Here is a 20904-nt window from a genome sequence, read left to right on the forward strand (position 1 = left end):
ACCTCTTGATTTTGTGGGGCTTCTCACATGCTTCATGGGATAGCCTTTGCTACAATATTGGTGTCATCACATGGTCCAGGACATTGCTGTTGAGTAGCTCGCCTCTTCCCCTCAAAAAAGAAGAAGAGAGAAATGTCTGAGACTAGATTACAATAAGTTTATCTTTCCTGGAGAGGGAAATGGATCCCACTACCACTAAAGTGGCCTGTGATCATGCTCTGGTAAACTTAATAGCACAACCATGAGCGGTTTTATTCAGAAGTAAGTCACACTGAGTTGGATGTGACTGTGTCTGGCAAACTTCAGTTGCAACTGACTGTGTGCCCTGTTTATTTGGATGTGTGGTTTATTCTGTGATCACATGAGCTTAGATTATGCTGCTTCAAATAGGACACCCCCTGCACTCTCCTCTTCAAAGTCTACTCCAGAGGGCTGGGGGACTCACTAGAACAGATTTTTTAAAAAACAATATTTTGGCAGAGGGAGTGGGAGGAAGGAGAAAGTCCTATTACATGGGAAGAACTCTGCAGATTGTTGGATGCAATACATAGTCATTAATTAATACGGTTGAAAAGTGACACGGTCACAGCTGAAAATCAAGGCGGTCACTATGTATCACCATATGCTTAATTGGCACTTTGCAGCACTGATAGTCTAAAGCAGAACTTTCCAAACTTTTCATGTTGGTGACACACTTTTTAGACGTGAATCATTCCGTGACACAGTAATTCAGTTTTGGGGGATTACACTCACCCCTTTACAGCCTGGGAGGAGAATGGGGAGCGTACTGTGTCATTCCGTGACACAGTAATTCAGTTTTTGGGGATTACACTCACCCCTTTACAGCCTGGGAGGAGAATGGGGAGCGTTTTTGCGACACACCTACACACTGCAGGCGGCCCAACAACATGTCGCGACACACAGTTTGGAAAGCTCTGGTCTAAAGCATGATGGACTAACTTGCACTGAACCCTTCACAAGGCCATATTCCCCTTCACAAGGCCATGTTCCTTTTCTTGCACCGATGAATCCTTTTAAGCTGTTCCCACTTCTCCCTCAGTGCTATCATTCTGAATGGCAGGTTTAAAAGAGACCTTGCCTTTTCTCTATTGGCGTCACGTGCTCGTTTGCAGAAGCATTTTTAATATGCTACACTTTCTTAATGGCCACCAAGTTAAGTGCAACATGACAGTTTAGCATTAAGCTGCATGGGAAGCAATTGACATTAATTCAGAACCTCCTTCAAATGCCTTTTGGCACTTGCTGGTCTGCTAGGAAATTAAGCTGGGTGGAGGGAAAAAGAGTGTAAAATGCATCTAAAATGTCAAATCTTCATTGCGGTCTGAGCACAGCTGTTGCCTATGTAAAGTTCAGGAACAGCTACCTCCATCATTTTATTTCTCGGCTTTCCCTAACATTTAGTGGGTAAATGGAAAGAATTTCTTTATCGCAATTCAGAATGCTGCATGTTTTGCCCTTTTTATTGTCCTAATTTACATTTGCGTTACTTCTGCTGGCTGGTAAATCAGAGGGACCTTTTCAACAAGCGCTGTGCCTGAGAGGAAAAAGTTGGGCAGGAAGAGTCCTAGCAAAATATCAGAAAAATGTTAGCAAACGGTCGTTCCATCCCCTTGTTGCAACAAAGGTTAACTACCTCTCAGTTGCGTTCTCCTCTGTTCCCTTTCCATTATCCCACTTTTAGATTGTAAGGTCCTTGGGGCAGGGCCTGTTTCTTATGGGCATGCTGCAAAATGCCATGCATGCTGATATTTATTCCTATAAAGCGACCCACATCATCCCAAAGTAATGCCTCATTTATCATGTCCCGGGTAGGCTTCCATGTATGGTTGGTGAATTCCTCTTGCTGGGTTACAGGCCTTCCCTTGGGTAGAATCTATAAGAAAATAAATCTGTGTTAATCTGCAGGCACACACACACACACACACACACACACACACACACACACACAGAGTGTATGGGTGAAGATCTGCTTGGGAGATGATTTAAGTTCCATGCACCTTCACCTTCTGTCTTATAATCCATAATAACCCTCCCATTTATCCTGTAGTAGCGTTATGCTGGCAGCAGTAGGTCGACCTGAAAGAAGTTGCTGTTCATTTAATAGCTTCATGGCAAAGAACTATTCAGAAGGAGCTGCGTGCTTCATTACAGTATGGTGACAGTTCAGCCCAACCTCTTTGCCTTCCAGCTTTGTTCTACAGCTCATGCTGCTCCCAGAAGCAGGTGAAAAGAATGGATCTCCAGACCCCTGCAGCACAGCGATGGAAGAAGCTGAACCTGCCCAATTTCTCCCTGCTACAAGCTGTATAAATACCGTATTTTTCACACTATAAGACACACTTTTTCCCTCCTAAAAAGTAAGGGAAAATGTGTGTGCGTCTTATGGAGCGAATGCAGGCTCCATGGCTTCAGCGAAAGCAACGCAAAGCCTCTGGAGCACAGCGGGAGCGCTCCCACTGCGCTCCGAAGGCTTCAGGCGGCTATCCCTGAAGCCAGGAGAGCAAGAGGGGTCGGTGCGCACCGACCTCTCTTGCTCTCCTGGCTTTGCTTCGCTGGAGAGGCGCTGCGCAGCGAAGCGGGAGGAGAAACAGAAGGGGCTCCGCTTCTCCTGCCGCTTCGCTGAAGGGGCGCTGCACAGAGAGGGAGAGAATATTTTTTTCCCTTGTTCTCCCCCTCTAAAACTAGGTGCGTCTTATAGAGCGAAAAATATGGTACATGATGGTTCTTATGCATCAGGAGTTTTCTACCCTAAGGTAGAAGGGACACAGTTGTTGTGTGCGTGGAATTTGATTCTGTTACATGTTGTGCCACAGACTCTTCTGTGACTTCACGCTACTCCCAGTTCCTTAGCCTTTACAATCCTGCTTTACTTCAGTTTGACTGTCTAGTTAGATTTTTGAGGGGTGCTAAGTATTCAGGCTGTGGCCTGTGAGCCCCAAGTTTTATCCTCTCAGAACCTGTAATAGAGGCATATTATTATTATTATTATTATTATTATTATTATTAGCCATTTCCCTCTATTGCTTTGTTTTTAAACTTATCTAAGACTGAACCCTAGCCTTTTTCATTTTTTAAAAAGTCACTTTGTTTCTCTTCTTCTTGCTCTAGATAAAGGTGAAAATGGGGAACCTTATCAGAGGAAGAAAGGTGCTGGAGCTCCTCAGCCAGATGTTCCTGCTCCATCCCAAAATCTCAGAGACAGCATTTCAGCGCCAGCAAGCAATAGCTGGAGGCGGATCCTGCTGCTCATCTTAGCAATAACAATACACAATATTCCAGGTGAGCACCAAACTCTTTCTTAGTGCCAGTGTCTCACTCTTGAAGACCCTAGTTGTTCAGGAGGTGGAGCTAATCTGAGTTGCTAAGTGCAATCCATAGAGTTTTCAGAGTGACATGCATTCTTTTTATTTCTATTTCACTGTTTAAACACACTGTTTTGTGTTGTCCTTCCAAGAACCGGACAGCCTGGAGAAAATGACTTCACAATTTAGGAACCTTCTTTTCTTTTCACAATTTTCCCTATGCATACCCTCAACTGAACTCACAATCCTTTGAAATAATACAGCTTTTGTTATCTGCTTCAGTGGCATCAGAGTGAAATTTTAAGTGCCTTTTTGGATTTGTTCAACAATTAGCAAATGTGTGCATCCCCACCACATCCCCACTTGGAAGCAAACAAACATATTATTGCTACTAAATCTACCTAAATCTTTAGGAAACGACAAAACTTGCAATTTATTTCAGCAGGTTTTATGTTTAATATTTCTAATTTTATTTTAAATCCTGTATCTTGAGTATTGAAGAGTTCAAAAGAAAATTACGAAGAGTACACACCCCAAGTGCAATTGTCCCATATTCTTAGTTGTTTTGGGAATTTTTGGAGGAATAAATGCTTTAAGTCTGACTTCATGCAACCCAAGATAATATGGGAATGGGCAACACATCTCTTTTAAGAATAGCCTATAACACTTTACCTTTTATATTCCATTTGAATAGATGGAGATATTTTAGATGTTAAAGTTTTCCCTCTCCAAAATGACACATGGGAAGCAGAATTTTTGGATCGGCAGAGTCTAAAGCAGTGTTTCCCAAATTTGGGTCTCCATCTGTTTTTGGACTATCATCCCATCATCCCTGACCACTTGTCCTGCTAGCTAGGGATGATGGGAGTTGTAGTCCAGCTGGAGACCCAGGATTGGGAAACATTGGTGTAAAGCATTGTGCTGCTGCTGTTCATTGGAGAGACAGACAGAGAAACAGAAGCTTGAGCTAAGGAATGAAGAGCAGGTTGTGCTGAGATGCTCTGTGAATTTTTCGTAGCTGCGTTGGAAATATAGAATGGAGCGCTGGAATGGTGAATGAAGATTTTTGGGCTCAGTCAATTTCCACCTCCTTGCTGAAGTTTTTGGCAGTGCACTGAATCCTTTGAGATCAGGTCTTTTTAACTTGTGGAAATGTCTTCAAGCAGAAGGATGTTGGTGCATGGTGGCTGAAGCTATAATTTATTTTTTAATTTTCAGATCCTGGTAACAACTAACCTACTGCTATGCTTGTTAAATTATGTCAAGCACAGCATGCCAAAAGAAATACCAGACACAGGTGTTGCATATACTTACTTTTGTGTGGATAATATATGCTAGACACGGGAAGAAGAAGTAGGGATGCAGGTGGCGCTGTGGTCTAAACCACTGAGCCTCTTGGGCTTGCCGATCAGAAGGTCAGCGGTTTGAATCCCCATGATGGGATGAGCTCCCGTTGCTCTGTCCCAGCTCCTGCCCACCTAGCAGTTCGAAAGCACGTCAAAGTGCAAGTAGATAAATAGCGGGATGGTAAATGGTGTTTCTGTGCGCTGCTCTGGTTTCGCCCGAAGCGGCTTAGTCATGCTGGCCACATGACCTGGAAGCTGTACACCGGCTCCCTCAGCCAATAAAGTGAGATGAGCGCCGCAACCCCAGAGTCGGCCACGACTGGACCTAACGGTCAGGGGTCCTTTACCTTTTTACTGGAAGAAGTGTAAAAATTTTTTTAAATTAAAATAGAACGAGTAAGGAAATTATGGGAACACTTGCTGGTAATTAAATTAAGAGCAAAGTTATAAGGACATGCTGAGTATAAAGAATTGGGCCAAATTCAGTAAGTGAAGCTAGGAATGGTTTGGATTTGCATAGATTTTATACTCTTGCAATTGGTATAAATTATATGATGTAGGTGGGATATGATAAAGTAGGAACTATATCAGTTTGGTTGCCAGTGAAAGCAATAGATTCACTAAGCATAGTAATAATATATTGCACTTAGTATTTATGAAGGATAATGACACCCCTGATTAAGTCATTTTAGGATTCTCTTTTTTTGTATCATTTTCTCTTGTACTCTTCTTTACACCTTGATAATAATAAGAATCTTTTTAAATATTCTTTCGTATTCTTGGGTAACAAAAGCCAATTAAAAGGAAAAGGAAAAAAAAATTTTTTAGCCCTGTGGAAGACAATCTGGACACAGTACTTCCCGGGGCATCATTTGCAAAGTGAAGACAGCAGGACAACCTTCTGAGAGCCCAAAGACAAGAAAGACAGAGCAGTTCTGCCACCAGACAAACACCAGGAGAGTGTCAGTAATCTGCTTGGCAAGTCCTTGGTTCTTAGATTCCAGAAAGCCCATTAATATTATTAAGCTGTTCTGTGAGCCAGCAAGCAGAAGACTGCTTTCTCCAGCTTTCTGCCTGAGGCCAGCAAAGACTTGATAGCAAAGTTCAAGCACCTGCCTGATGTTGCCAATTCCGACATATAAACCTAGGTGAGCCTAAAGAACGGAGGGCTCACATTCTCACTGGGGGGCATTTTCCACAGACTTTCCAAATCCTTTCAAATGATTATGGCCAGGTTGCAATTTCTCATCTTTTTTACTTATGTGTGCACAGGACACACTGCGTTGTAGCTACGAACCTTGATGGCTAAGGTGCAGATCAGCTGCGACAGCTCAGTTGGTAGAGCATGAGACTTTCAATCTCAGGATCATGGGTTTGAGCCCCATGTTGGGCAAAAGATTCCTGCACTGCTCCAGGGGGTTGGACTAGATGACCCTTGTGGTCCCTTCAAACTCCATGATTCTGTGAACGCCAGCTACTGGGAATCACAAATGGGGACATTGCTGTTGCGTTCAGGGTCCTGCCGGCAAGCCTCTTATGGGCATCTAGTGGACCACTGTGAGAACAGGAGGCTGTACAGTGGTACCTCAGGTTAAGTACTTAATTCGTTCCGGAGGTCCGTTCTTAGCCTGAAACTGTTCTTAACCTGAAGCACCACTTTAGCTAATGGGGCCTCCTGCTGCCGCTGTGCTGCCGGAGCACGATTTCTGTTCTCATCCTGAAGCAAAGTTCTTAACCCGAGGTAATATTTCTGAGTTAGCAGAGTCTGTACCCTGAAGTGTTTGTAACCTGACGCGTATGTAACCCGAGGTACCACTGTACTAGAAGGGCTATTGTCCTGATCCAGCAGGACTCTTCTCATGCTCCTCTTATACAGCCTACATGAGAGGTAGATTTTCACGTAATGTAGCTTTCTTAGCCTAGAACTGGGGAGAAGACGTTCTTGCTGAATTTATGCCTTGTAACACTGCGGCAACACTACTCACTGGAAGGACAGATTGTGAAGCTGACGCTCCAATACTTTGGCCACCTCATGAGAAGAGAAGACTCCCTGGGAAAGACCCTGATGTTGGGAAAGATGGAGGGCACAAGGAGAAGCGGACGACAGAGGACGAGATAGTTGGACAGTGTTCTCGAAGCTACAAACATGAGTTTGACCAAACTGCGGGAGGCAGTGGAAGACAGGAGTGCCTGGCATGCTCTGGTACATGGGGTCACGAAGAGTTGGACACGACTAAATGACTAAACAACAACAACGCTGCGGCAAAGGGCAGAAAGTGTTAATCCTTACTGATGATTAAAAGGATTGTTTGTGCAGTCTTCTATTGTGGAAGCATCATTTGCTGTGTGAAGCTCAGGAACAGCATGAGTGCTGAAATCAGGGAGCAGCTAGATCTAAAAGGTGCAGCTTGGCTTCCAACTGTGAAAGGTCAAGCGCTGGGAGCTGGATTTCACCCCTCCTTCATAACTGTCAAGAATCATGGCTTCAAATGGTGATTGAGGCAGGGAGTAGATATACCTTAGTGACTTGGTGTCCTGCTGCTCTGTCAGCTGGGCAGCAGTGAATTATTTTTATTGTCTCTCAATTCAAAGCAAAAAAAAAGGAAAGACCTTTTGTAAAAGACAGAAACAAAGTGCTTCTTCCCCACTTCTCCTGGCAGTAGGTTAATGACAATAGTCTCACTGTTGCTGGAGAGAAATCTTGAAAGAACCTGCCTAACCTTTTTATGTTCCTATACAGCACAAAGCTGCCTTCAGGCAATTATAGAGGCCCTGGAAATGATCTCCTGCTCCTTAAAGGTCATGGCATTAATGTGTTTCTTCTTCTCTGTAATGTTGCTAGCGGTGTGAGAGAGCAGCGTTGTCAGAATTTATATTTCAGGTCAGCTAGTGGACGGTGTGTTTGTCTTGCAACCCACAGTCCACAGAGTAAACGGTTTCATTCTCTGCTTCCCCTTCCAGTAAGCTAGAAGGCTTAGCACTCTTTAAGATAGGCAGGTGGCCTTTACTAATCAAGCTTGGACGTCATCAAAAAGGCCACAAAGTCCCACACCTTTGCACAAAAGAGAGAGGAGAAGCTTGAACCTTCAACACGTCGATAGAGTTGGAGCCACGGAACTAGTCTGCGGTGCAAACAGTTGCAAGAGCTCAGATGCAACCAAGCCGAACCAAAAACTGCAAGCCCCTAAAGAGTTGCTATGCAAAAATTATAGATTTAGTGATAGGGCTGTCTTGATTGTAGAACTTTGTGCCTTGTGTTGCAGGGTAAGGGCAGACAAAAATGGCATGGTTGATTGCAAGCTATGTACTGTGGGGAGTCTGGAGATGACTGCTTAAGTGGGGTGGTGGGTAGGGAACACTATCGTGTGAACAAGCCACAGTGCGCTGCACACTAGTTTTTTTCTGACTTGCTGGGAGGTAATGTAGATAAGGAAGGAGAAAGGAAACATTTTGGATATCTTATCGGAAAGCAGGCTTCTATATAACAAAGCTCTCTCCCTGTCCCCAAATATATTGTATTTATCCTAGAAGATTGGAACTTGTGATCTCCACCATGGAGGTTACACCAACATATATTCTCTGAGGTGCAACATATACCACCAAGTGCCTTGCCTATCAACCTGATCCCTCTGCCATCCCACAGCTAATTTCCTTGCAAATGTAGGCAGCCGTTCTGGGGTGCTGCAACTTCTTATTAGTGCCAGGTCTGAAAGGCTTGTAATAAATTGGAAATGGCATGCAGTTTCTGTTAGTCGAGCACCAGGTGAGTTCCAGCGACAGGCAACTGGCCAAGGCTGCTTCTTGGATAACGAACCCAAGTTCATTCAGATGCATCGAGCCTCTCTTTGCCAGGCTTCTGCTCTTGTAGGTGTGCTCTTGAGGCTTTTGACGCTTTTAATAACCCTGCGCCAATTGTTTCAGGAGCAAAAGGGAATGTTTGTGTTGGATGTTATTCTTCTAGTGCTTTCGAAAAGTCTAAAATCAGCTCCAATTGGCTTAAACTTGCAGTAAACCTGGCTCTGCTTTGACTTATCTTTGTGCTTCAGGAATATATTTGTCCCTTGATAGATACACAAAGAGGTGCTTGGCTGTTGTTGGGCACTACCACCGGATCAGTGGTTAAGAACTAGTTAGGCACCTGATCTGTGGTTTTTCAAGGGGCTAATGCTTTCAAAGGCATTGAAGCCAAATCAGTGCCATGCTTATTGTTAGACCCTCATTTGTGCCCTTCTTTCTCTCCCGTTCCACCCCTGCCGAAGCAGCCTGTTCTCCCTAGTCCCTGTACATTTTTGTAATTAAGTCAAAGTACAGTGGTACCTCGGGTTACATATGCTTCAGGTTACAAAGCTTCAGGTTACAGACTCCGCTAACCCAGAAATAGTGCTTCAGGCTAAGAACTTTGCTTCAGGATGAGAACAGAAATCGTGCTCTGGCGGTGCAGCAGCAGCAGGAGGCCCCATTAGCTAAAGTGGTGCTTCAGGTTAGGAACAGTTTCAGGTTAAGAACGGATCTCCAGAACGAATTAAGTACTTAACCTGAGGTACCACTGTATGTCCTTGAAGTGGTCACATCTTCTTCCCTTGCCTACCCATACCTCCATTTCTTCCCTTCCTCAGTTGTTTCCCTCTTTTAGATGGTGAGCCCCTTGGAGCAGGGAGCTGGCATATATATATCAGGGGTAGGAAAAGCTTTGGCCCTCCAGGTGTCGCTGAACTACAACTCCCATAAATCCTAGGAAGCATGGCCAGTAGACAGGGCTGATGGGAGCTGGAGGTCAGCAACATCCAAAGGGTCAAAGCTTCCTCACTTCTGCTATATTAAAATGCTGTTATATTAGGCAAGCAAGCAAACAAGTAAATAATACATTATCCGTCCGCTTCTCATTTCATGTTGATAAAAGAACTTCTTCTAGGCCAGTAGTATTCAACCTTTTCCGATGACCAACCTCTAATCCAAACATGCATGTGTGGACCCATTTCTTCATTTATTTTTAACCATATATTGGTAAGGTGCTGCTGCTGCTGCAACCCATCTTAGATCAGGCTGTGACCTGATAGTGGCTCATGATGTACCAGTTGAAGACCAGTGTTCTAGACCAGCATTCTTTTTGCTAAGCTAGTTATCTACTTATAAGGAATTTTTTTTTTTTAATGAAGTACCTTTAAAAAGAATAAGACCAAAGTGGCACCGTCCTTTCTTGTCACCTCACTACCTTGCAGTCCCATTTCCAACATACACTGTTACATGTGTGGACCACACCTTATGCCACAATACAAACTTGGAACCAGTGTGATGTAGTGGTTAAGAGCTGTAGATTCGTAATCTGGGGAACCAGGTTCGCTTTCCCGCTCCTTCACATGCAGCTGCTGGGTGACCTTGGGCCAGTCACACTTCTCTGAAGTCTCTCAGCCCCACTCACCTCACAGAGTGTTTGTTGTGGGGGAGGAAGGGAAAGGAGAATGTTAGCTGCTTTGAAACTCCTTCAGGTAGTGATAAAGCGGGATATCAAATCCAAACTCTTCTTCTTCATCTCTCTCTCTCTCTCTCTCTCTCTCTCTCTCTCTCTCACACACACACACACACACACACACACACACTCACAACATACAAATGGCTTTCCTGTGATGTGATCTGAAATCTCTGCACTGCACATGTAAGCAGTGAACTCTTACAGCAATTGTGGCACTTTCACATACAAATATCATAGGAATTACAAGAAATGTAGTTTCTAATACATTAATGTTTCCATGGAAATATGTTAAAACACTTATTATTTTTTTGTAAAATAGGATAAGATGGAGGGAGCTTTAGTAGACTGTAAGCTTTTGAGAACACAGGGAATCCTTATTTTTTAAACTGGTATAAGATGCAAAACAACGCTTATACAAATGGGAGCATTGGTGATTCCATCCTTCCTTCCACAGTTTAATGCCTGAGGCATAGGTACTTTCTGCTTCATGTTGTTTTGTAACTTCTGGCAAAGAATGCTCTTTTCATTTCTGATAACACCGCTTGTAGCTAGATAACATGTGGGAAAGATAATGGAGCAGGGCACAATCCACTTTACATGCCTGCTTCATGTTTACTGCCTTCAGGAGTCGGAGCAAAAGCCTGTTCGTTTGCTCTGAGCCAGGAACTAATGAAGGGAATAAATTGATATAGACAGGAGCTGCCAAATGGCGGAGTAGGACTTGCTAATTCATATTCTTAGATGCCATTTTTTTTCACGGAACATTAATTATGCATTTAATCAGAGCCTGTTTATTCTGGTCCATCTTTGCTTGTTGGGTGGTTGTGGTGGCGAGAAATTGAAATGAATTAAAATGTTACGGATCTACTGCAAACAACAATTAGCAAGGTGTAAAAGAAAAGTCTAAATACCATTCTGCTCTTCTTTTAAAAATCTGACTTAAAGATAGGAAGAGGGAATTTGCACACTCGAAGTCGTCGTCCCCCCATAGCTTTTTGGCTTCTCTTAGCAATATGCTGCCTTGTAGTGTCAGTAAATAAGATCAGCTGCACATGTATGACTGGTATGCGTGGAAGGATCAACAACTGTAGAAACTGGAAAAAGAAGGAGCAGAGTAACAAAATGAATGGTTTTTTTAAAAAAACTCTGGGCTGCATTGAGAAATAATGTGACTGGAATGCAATGCATCGATTGCTACACCTACCTAACATTAAATGTTAAATCAACTGGGATTCTGATGCTGTTGCAGTGGTGTTGCAGGCAAATGAACCTGTTAGAACAGCCTTTCTTAACCTTGGCGACACAGATGTTGGTGGATGACAATTCCCACCATCCCTGACCGCCGGTACTGCTAGCTAGGGATGATGAGAGTTGTAGTCCAACAACATCTGGGGATCCAAGGCTGAGAAAGGGTGCAATAGAACATTTAGGGTCCGGATGTTAAGGTACCGTATATACTCAAGTATAAGCCAACCTGAATATAAGCCATAATTTTAGTGCAAAAAACTGGGAAAACTTATTGACTCGAGTATAAGCCGGTTCACCACACCACAAACCTGGTGGCGGCGGCAGCAGCAGCGGAGGAAGAACAAGCAGCCAAAAAGGGCTCCTTTCGGGCCGCTCGTCCCTCCGCCGCCACTGCCTGCCTAACTCGAGTATAAGCCGAGGGGGGCTTTTTCAGCATAAAAAATGTGCTGAAAAAGTTGGCTTATACTCGAGTATATATGGTACTTAATTTGCAGCATAGCTTTTCACCAATGGAGTACATTCCAAAGCCTTGCTCAGAACACTGGCAGGGCTCTTTTATTGGCCAGTGGTGGGTCATTCGATATCACACATCTGAGTGCCTTGCATTACACTTGCACACACCTTGCGCCACCAAAGGTGCAAGCTGATTTGCCATGTTGTCGTCTTTTTCTCTTTATACCCATAACCCGCAAGACGTTAATCAGTGCCTAGTCCTAAGCAAATGGATAGTTGTGTGAATCCCTCCACTCTTTATTGTTGGCTGCTGTTCTGAGTGGCTGCAGTTATAGGCTGTAGCATCAACAAGCCACAGGTATGAGCACTTTAGGCCATGAAAACAGTATATCATAATAGACTGGAGCAATAGAACAAGATACTCATTTCTCACAAACTTGAGTTGTGCAATTGTTTTTTCTTTTTGTATTGAGTTTCCGAAGGTAAAATTCTCTTAAGTGCTAAAGTGGCTACATGTGGAATTTCTGTAACATTGAGTGCAAAATAGCAGACAGTTAACCTTGATGAAAAATTGTGTTGGTTTTCAAGTTGGATGCAAGGAACGGTCAAACAAACAAACACATTTCAGTTTGCTTGGTTTCTTAGTTTTCCAGTCTGAAATTTAGGTCTCCACATTTCTGCAGCAATTTGCAACTCTCCCCCCCCCAAAAAAAAACCCCTCATAAAAATTCCTCAGCATTTTAGTGCAAATTTCTCCCAATAAACATATTTTTGAATGCAATTGACTAATGTACACTTTTTTTGGCAAGTATATTCTCCTAATACAATGCTTTTCTAATGTTATACCAGCATACTCATTTTTATACACATTTCCCCTAGAATATTCATTTTTGTGAACATTGGTTGGTGTTGGAATTGCTAAATTTGGGTAAGTGTGAATTTTTGGAGGGTGGCTGTGTTTCGGTTCCCATTTTGCTTCAGAAAGTGTGAATTTGATAGATTTGGCTTTTAGTGCAAACTTAGTTGAATCTCTCTCCATTTGTACTTTCTAGTGAGTTCGTTTTGTTGAATCATACTGTAGCCTGATTTCTTGTTGTTAATAGTATTGACAGCAAACTTGATTGGTTGATTTTATGTTGTGAAGGAAGGAGATAATAGAATCACAGAATTGTAGAGTTGAGGTGGGGACCTTGAGGGTCATTTTGTCCAACTCCCTCAGTGCAGGAATCTCAGCTAAATCATTATCACTGGCATGGAAGAGAAATGTGTTTTTGAGAGACTTGTGATATACAGGGTTGAAATATGGCACATCTTTGGAAAGTTATTTGGATTTGAAGTTAACATTTGTTGAACAGATTTTCAGACTGAATACATTAGAATCTTCTGGTTTCATTAGGCTAATTTAGTTCAATTTATAACAAAACGGCAAGATTGTCTTCAGTTATTTTGGGCTTCTGTATCTGTTAATGACAAAGTCTCTCTCTCACCCCCCCCCCCGGCTTGCTTCTTTGCCTTTAAGCATTTACTGGTATCACATTAGTAAATGCCTGTCTGGGCTCTTCACAGCTGAGCATTAGAATGTTGAGACACTTGTCCATATTCACAACTTATTTCACATCAACACCTCAGCAGTAGAAAATTCTAGGAATGAAAACATTAGGGATGAACACTTCATTGTCTTGTCCTCCCAAAGGTCTCGCAGGGATAGGCTGCTGGTAGCTTGAGGACTCAATCTGACCTCACAAGGAGTAGCTTAAATTGGCAGATATGCCAAGAGTCAGACATAGGAGCAAAACTTGTGAGTCCAGGTGTAATTCCAGACCACAAAACAGATCCATAAAGCAGGAGTGTGGCCCCATCAAGAGGAGGCATTGACTGAGCATCTCACCATCTTCATCGCTACAAAGATTGAGCTTCAATATGTTTGCCTTTGTCAAATCCATATCTAGGCAGTCTAAGAGATCACACATCACCTGGCACTGATGAAAACAAGAATTAACACTGATAGTCAGCATACTGATTGCAACCTATTCCAACTCTCTAGATCAGTGTTTCCCAAATTTGGGTCCCTAGCTGTTTTTGGACTACAACTCCCATCATCTCTAGCTAGCAAGACTAGTGGTCAGGGATGATGAGAATTGTAGTCCAGAAACAGCTGGAGACTCAAGTTTGGGAAACACTGATGTGGATGATTTTAAACCTGTGGTTTCATGTGGGTTTTTTAAAACATGGAATATGATATTGAATCCTAAGGAAACCCAGGGAATAATTCCCACAGGGTGTAAGAAATAGTTTCTCTTAGCATCAGAGCCCAGCATCTTAAAAAGCAGAGACATCACCTTGCCAACAAAGATCCGTATAGTTAAATCTATTCTTTTCCCAGTAGTGATGTATGGAAGTGAGAGCTGGACCATAAAGAAGGCTGATCACCGAAGAATCGATGCTTTTGAATTATGGTGCTGGAGGAGACTCTTGAGAGTCCACTGGACTGTAAGAAGATCAAACCTATCCATTCTTAAGGAAATCAGCCCTGAGTGCTCACTGGAAGGACAGATCCTGAAGCTGAGACTCCAATACTTTGGCCACCAAATGAGAAGAGAAGACTCCCTGGAAAAGACCCTGATGTTGGGAAAGATTGAGGGCACAAGGGGACGACAGAGGACAAGATGGTTGGACAGTGTTCTCGAAGCTACAAACATGAGTTTGACCAAACTGCGGGAGGCAGTGGAAGACAGGAGTGCCTGGTGTCCTCTGGTCCATGGGGTCACGAAGAGTCAGACATGACTAAACGACTAAACAATAACAAAGCATCAGAGCCACTGTAAAGTGGAACTCCCAGCTCCCAACCTATGCAGTTAATATCAAAATTGCTGCTGCCTCTGTTTCCTGTTCTAGAAGCATTGGCTGTGATAGTGTAGGGAGTAACAGAACAATCTTTCTTATTTTCTACATGTGTGCCGGAGATAGAATGTATGCCATATATTCTTGAGTGGCATAGGAGATAATTCAGGGAGAACAACTTACAGATAAAGGACCCAGCTGGACAAACTCAGTCTTGAAAAATAGAGATTCCTTTCTTGACCGATGTAGCCTTAGTAATTTAAACAGCAGATACCTTCCCCATTGCTGTTTTGCCTAGTAAAGAGCAATCCTATGTAAGTATTCCCAACTAAGTGGGAATTGCAACCTGGGTGTGTGGTCTGAAAGCGAACATCATTGTAAAGCTAGAGTCAAAATGCTTGAAGTATCCCCAGTTTGAAGATACTGAGTAGTTGGTAGGGTTTGTGCAGACCAAGTGAGAGCCATTGATCTAACCTTGAAACATGACCCCCTAAGGTGTTGATTACTCTTGGAAAAGAAACAGTTCTGGGAGGCTGCTCAATAACTGTTGTGAAGCCCATTGGAAACCATTGGAAATGATGATGTCCTCAGATAGATGGTTCATGATATCAAAGGCCTGCAGAGTATTAGTATCCAAGTGTCATCAGTTTAAGAGGAGAAGGTCAGTCGCTTCCATAATTTCTTTCTCATTTGTTTAGCAGAGATGTGATTTGCTGAGGAAAGAGATTTTACAATTGACTTAATTGGGTCTGGGGGGAACTTGTGGTATTCTAGAGTCTTCTTTCTTATCAAAGGGAAGCTGAATTTAAGTGGCTATTAAATTCCGGTCAAGGTTGAGGTTTTGTTGTTTTTTTTACAAAAGCTTCTACAGGAAATAGCAAGTTGTTTGATGGGGAGGGGAAAGTATCACACTTTTTCATTATTTAAAGACTTTTCATTAAAGTAGCATGCCTGAGGATTTATAAGTGCAACCTTGTGTGCCAAGAAGATTTTCATCTCTCGTGTACTTTGTCGTCATTCAGTGCTGAGTAAAGAGAACGCTGTCATTATCTTTCTGAGCAAAAAAGACTCCTAGGTCATGTTCTGATGTATTCTGGGCAGGAGAGATTATTCCACTATGTAGGCTGAGTTCTATGTAGGAGGAAGGTGTATTTGAGAACATAAAGTGAGCTCAGATTGGCCACACCTCAAGGATCAGTAAGCCTGGGAGGGAAAGCAACCTGGTAAAGTTAATGGGGAAAATGTAGAGCTGTTTCCAACTTATTCAAATGACTCAAGCAAAACACAGAGGGAAGTTCTGAAAGTTCTCCACAGCAGCTGATGGTTTCTGTAGCCAGCTAATTGGACTAACTGAGTTTAAAGAACAGGGCTAGGCTGGCAGCCTGATTAGGCTTGCCTCTGAAGCAAATATGCAATTGGGATTTGAAACGGAATCTTTGGCAGTGGGTCTCAAGAAAATGGAAGAAAGAATCTAAGAACTGTTGGGTTTAAAAATGTAATCAGCACAGACCAAAGTATTAAGAGTGGCAAACACCTTTTCATCTTGCATGTCAGGAGCACAGACCCAACTTGAGACAGAGTGCTCCTGGGCTAAAAAATCTCACTGTAGGAAGCAGCCACCATCCAAATACATCCTTCACTTTAATTTCCAGAAAAGGTCACGGCTCCATGCACTACTCCAGGTCTATGTGCCTTGTTCTTGGGTACCTTTTTTGTTCTTGGTTAAAGCAGTGGATTCAGCCTGCCAGCAACTTGGGAGAATGCCCTGTTGCTTAGATACAGGAGGTACTTTGCAAAGAAGATAGTGTTGCCAGGGAAACCAAGGCCTGCATTTCCCTTTTTATTTTATTTATTTTATTGTTTTTTGCTTGGAGGTTTGAACACTGGGCAAGGGATCTTTTCGGTGACAGCTGTGGGAACAGAGTAGCTTTGGAGCAGAACCTGTACCAAAGCTAAGCAGCAGAGAGTGAAAACAGCCTTCACCCAGGTGTTGAGCTGCAAAGGTGCAGTCGGAGTGAGAGAACTGCCCACTGGTGATTTGAAGTGTTGCTCTAGCAGGAGATGACATGCTGTCCCAAACGTTTTGATGTTTCAGCAGCAGTCATGCAATCTGCCATAAACATTTTGATTCTTCAAACTGGTCTCTGACTGTAATAAATTTCATGTTCCTGTTCATTTTGATTCTTCTCATTGTTGCAACAGAAATTTCTCTCCCCCGCCAGCTCAGTGCCTCTCTCTCAAGCAAATCAGACATGGCAATCAGAGGTAGAAAAAGGAGATTGGATTCATTAGTTTGTTACCTGGGAGATCTGTTTTTAGTTTCTTGCTCTTTCACAGACTGCCTCTGCATTGTGAAATTTAAGAAGACAACTGTGATCTGGTTGGGTTCAGAGATTATGCATTGATTGGGTTGTTGCAGCAAGCTGGGGGCAGGATAGAGGATAAAAGGCCGAGCTGTAAAGGGACAGACCAGGGAAGTTCAACAGGGAGTGCTTGGAAGTGCTTTATGTACCTGAGAGTATCTGTCAAAAGATCAGGTGTTTAATTGGCTCTGTGTTTTAAGACATTTATAAAACCTTTAAATGAGGGAGTGAACTGAGTTGATAGTTAGCTGTGAGGACTTTTGGAGAGAGGGAAAAGTTGAGTACTTTGTGATGACTGACAAAGAAACCAATTAAGATGTGATAAAATATAAATAACAACAACAACAAAAAGCAGAGGGAGTGTGGAGATAGTGGTTTTCCAGCCATAACTCTTTGTACCGTCTCAGGCTAGTAACATCAGCACTGAGCTACCTTGTAGAGATGAAGCGTCGCACGAGTCTTGTTCATATATTTTAAATGGCTTTAACACTTCCTGGACTCGGATGTTGCTAGTTATTTGTATTTATAGTACGTAGAAGGAATGCTGTGATATGATTGGCAGGAATAGGAGCTTCTTTTTCATTGTGAATGACAAGTCTGAGGGGTCCCAAGTCCCTTCCCCTTGACCTCAGCTCACCCCTGGCTGCTATTTATTTGGGGCAGGGGGGATCCAACCATTCAAGGGTCGAACAATACAAATACAGTGGTACCTCGGGTTAAGAACTTAATTCGTTCTGGAGGTCTGTTCTTAACCTGAAACTGTTCTTAACCTAAAGCACCACTTAAGCGCCGCCGCTTAAGTGTATGTAAGTGTACAGAAGTGTACAGAAATCGTGCTCTGGCAGTGCTGTGGCAGCGGGAGGCCCCATTAGCTAAAGTGGTGCTTCAGGTTAAGAACAGTTTCAGGTTAAGAACGGACCTCCGGAACAAATTAAGTACTTAACCTGAGTACCACTGTATATACACACACACACACACACACATATACATTTGCCCCCGTCCCTAATAATTGTAGTAGTATTGTCTACTTTACTGTATTTTAAACATATTATAAGCTGCCTTGAGAGCTGCAAGTAGTACTGTACTCAAGATATAAATACTTATAAACAAGTAAACAAAAATAATGGGTGTTTGAGTTCATCTGGAGGGCTCCCCTGGACTATGTCTTCTAAAAATAATGTACTACAGAGCTGAATGCAGCAAGAGGCTGCTTATTTACTCTGTTAATCAAGGCTTTATTGCCTTTTTGCAAGGTCTAGTCACATACTGGTTATTTTGTCATTAGGAAAAACAGTCTGGATTCATTCTCCCCCTCCCCCAAATAAGGCTTCTTAAAGTGTTGATTCCAAAGATTTACGTTTCCAGTGTTGTGGATGAATCTACAGGGGAATGGGGGAGTTGGGATGAAGGGAAAGATTTTGCATTGTCTGTTTCCAAAAGAAATAAAACAGTCATTGTATCCGACTGTCAGTCCATTAGCACGGAGAATTTGCCCCTGTCGCATTTAATATGCATTGTGGGGCATTTTATTGTCTTCTGATTATGAGTGTGAAAACACGAGCCCTTTAACATTGGTGACTTTGGTGCTCTGTGTAAGTAAACAAAACCTTTCTCTTTTTTTAAAATTTATCCTAAAATTCAGTCCTCTGCAGAAATTCTCGATGTGCTTTTTAAAACATGTCCCGTTTCTGCTTCCAGAAAGCTTAGTGGGTTTTTTGTTTTGCTAATGAATATTGCAAGGAAAGCTGAATTTAAGGGGAGCTGAAATCTTTTTGAAGAGCCAAGGAGAGGAGGGATAAGTGGAATTAAGACAGCCAATCAGACCAGATATTTTATATTGGATCTTGCTATTCACTTTGTTTGCATAGCAGTTCCCTTGATCATTACACGATCTGAGATTTCCGCGGCTGAAGCGCTGTTCTTCACATGCGGTTGAAGATGAATGTTTAACAATCACAGTGATGAATTTTTCATAGGCTATTATCCTCCTCTGAGGACGATGCAGCAGACTCGAAACACTGGTCTTGGAGAGCAAAGCCTGTTATTTCCCAAATTTTAATTTCCATCAGAATGACTGGCAGGCACAGAGATACCCGCACTAGTGAAATATGTGCATGGATATGCTGCATAACTCAGGTGCCTGTTCTACATAAAAAGCCACATATACCCATCATTAATGTTCTCCTATAATGCGGTGACAGATGGCTCTCCAGATAACTGTGCTCTCTCTTCTTTGTTAATCGCCACAAGTTTCCTTGAAAATAGTATAGAAGGCCACTGGAAAAAAACAACCAGAGCTGATGAAAGCATTTTCCTTTTAAAAAAAGTAGTTTCGATCTCTTAGAATATGGAGACAGGGACTCCTTTTTTTAAATAAAAAAATCCCAACTTATGTTATACTTACGTTTTGTAAATAGGTACCTAAGCCAAACCTGAGGTCTGATGGGAATGTGCTGTGAAGCAGCTGGTTCATTTGCAACAGAAGGCATAGGGCAAACACAGAGAATGAATTGTGTGAAGAGGTCCCTAAGTATCAACCCTACCGTCCCTCTGAACCCAGTTTGAACAATAAATCTTTGCTAACACATTCCTAATGCATTCCCCCTCTTGCCAAAATCTGTAACAGCTGGAAGGAAGGATGGAGAACGCAGACCCACAATTTTAGGTGGAGTGAGGGGGCTCCGTCCAGTTACTTGCACTATGCGTTGATTGCGATTCAGAACTTTCTGTATCTTTGACCCTTTGAATCTGACTTTGTGCCCCCTGCATGTTTTTTACGCAGCGTTAATGCTCTTGCATGTCTGCGACAGGTAGAGTTACTGACAACATGACAGCGTACACGGTGTGGCTGCTTGAGAAATCAGCATGAGCTTGTCCTTCTTGTCAGCTCACCTTTGGCTAAATCGAGTTCCCTACCTGGAAAGGAGATAGCTGGAACTGTTACAGGCTCCAAAACAGACAGCTAATTAGCTGCCAGTTATCTGCTACCCTCTTCTGTAAGCCTAAAAGGAAAGTGACAATGCACCTAACATTGATGGTGCTGGAAATTGGTAGGCCAGCCAATTATCAGCTTTCTGAAAGCTCTTTCCTTTTTGTAGGATCCACCTCAATCTCTCCCCCCCCCCATACACACACACACACACACACACACACACGGTTTTCAAACAGAGGTTGGATGGCCATCTTCAATTCTATGATCCCCACCCCTTCTATACACACTCTCTCTCACACACACTCATATATGAATTTGCAGCCCAAATTTGTTTCCTTCATAAGCATGTGATAACTATAATATCCCCCAGGCACCTGGACCCTTTCCATATTGTTTATAACACACAGTTGTTTTAATGACTCCCCCCCCCCATAGCCCCAGCTACAGTGGTACCTCAGGTTACAGACACTTCAGGTTACAGACTGCGCTAACCCAGAAATAGTACCTCAGGTTAAGAACTTTGCTTCAGGATGAGAACAGAAATCGTGCAGCGGCAGCGGGAGGCCCTATTAGCTAAAGTGGTACCTCAGGTTAAGAACAGTTTCAGGTTAAGAACGGACCTCCAGAACAAATTAAGTTCTTAACCCGAGGTACCACTGTATTTGTATTTCCCAGCACTGAACCCACGGTATTTTGTTGGCAGGAAGAATAAATTCCCATCCTCTCCCCATTCCTAGGTTAAGTGTGCCTGTTCGCAGATCCAAGGGTGGTATTCAACCAAGTGTTACTCAAAAGTAGACCCACTGAAATTGATGACTATGACTGAGCTAGGTCCATTGCTTTCAGTAGGTTTACTCTTGAGTGAAACTGAGTTGAATCCCAGCCTAAATTGCCTCTTGAGGGTTTGTAGCTTAGTGGTAGAGCACAG

General features: G+C 42.9%; 1 protein-coding gene across 4 annotated transcripts in view; it reads left to right on the top strand.

Moving 5' to 3' along the window:
* Positions 1-20904, top strand: part of SLC39A11 (solute carrier family 39 member 11) — a 261302-nt gene that overhangs the window by 143113 nt on the left and 97285 nt on the right. For all 4 annotated transcript variants that reach the window (XM_083598917.1, XM_083598918.1, XM_083598920.1 and 1 more), the window contains one exon: positions 3130-3300. In XM_083598917.1, the coding sequence (XP_083455043.1) occupies positions 3130-3300 (171 nt within the window). The remainder of the gene's footprint in view (positions 1-3129; positions 3301-20904) is intronic.

The sequence above is a fragment of the Podarcis filfolensis genome (genome assembly GCF_964270895.1).
Source record: "Podarcis filfolensis genome assembly, chromosome: 2".
Lineage (NCBI taxonomy): Eukaryota > Metazoa > Chordata > Lepidosauria > Squamata > Lacertidae > Podarcis > Podarcis filfolensis.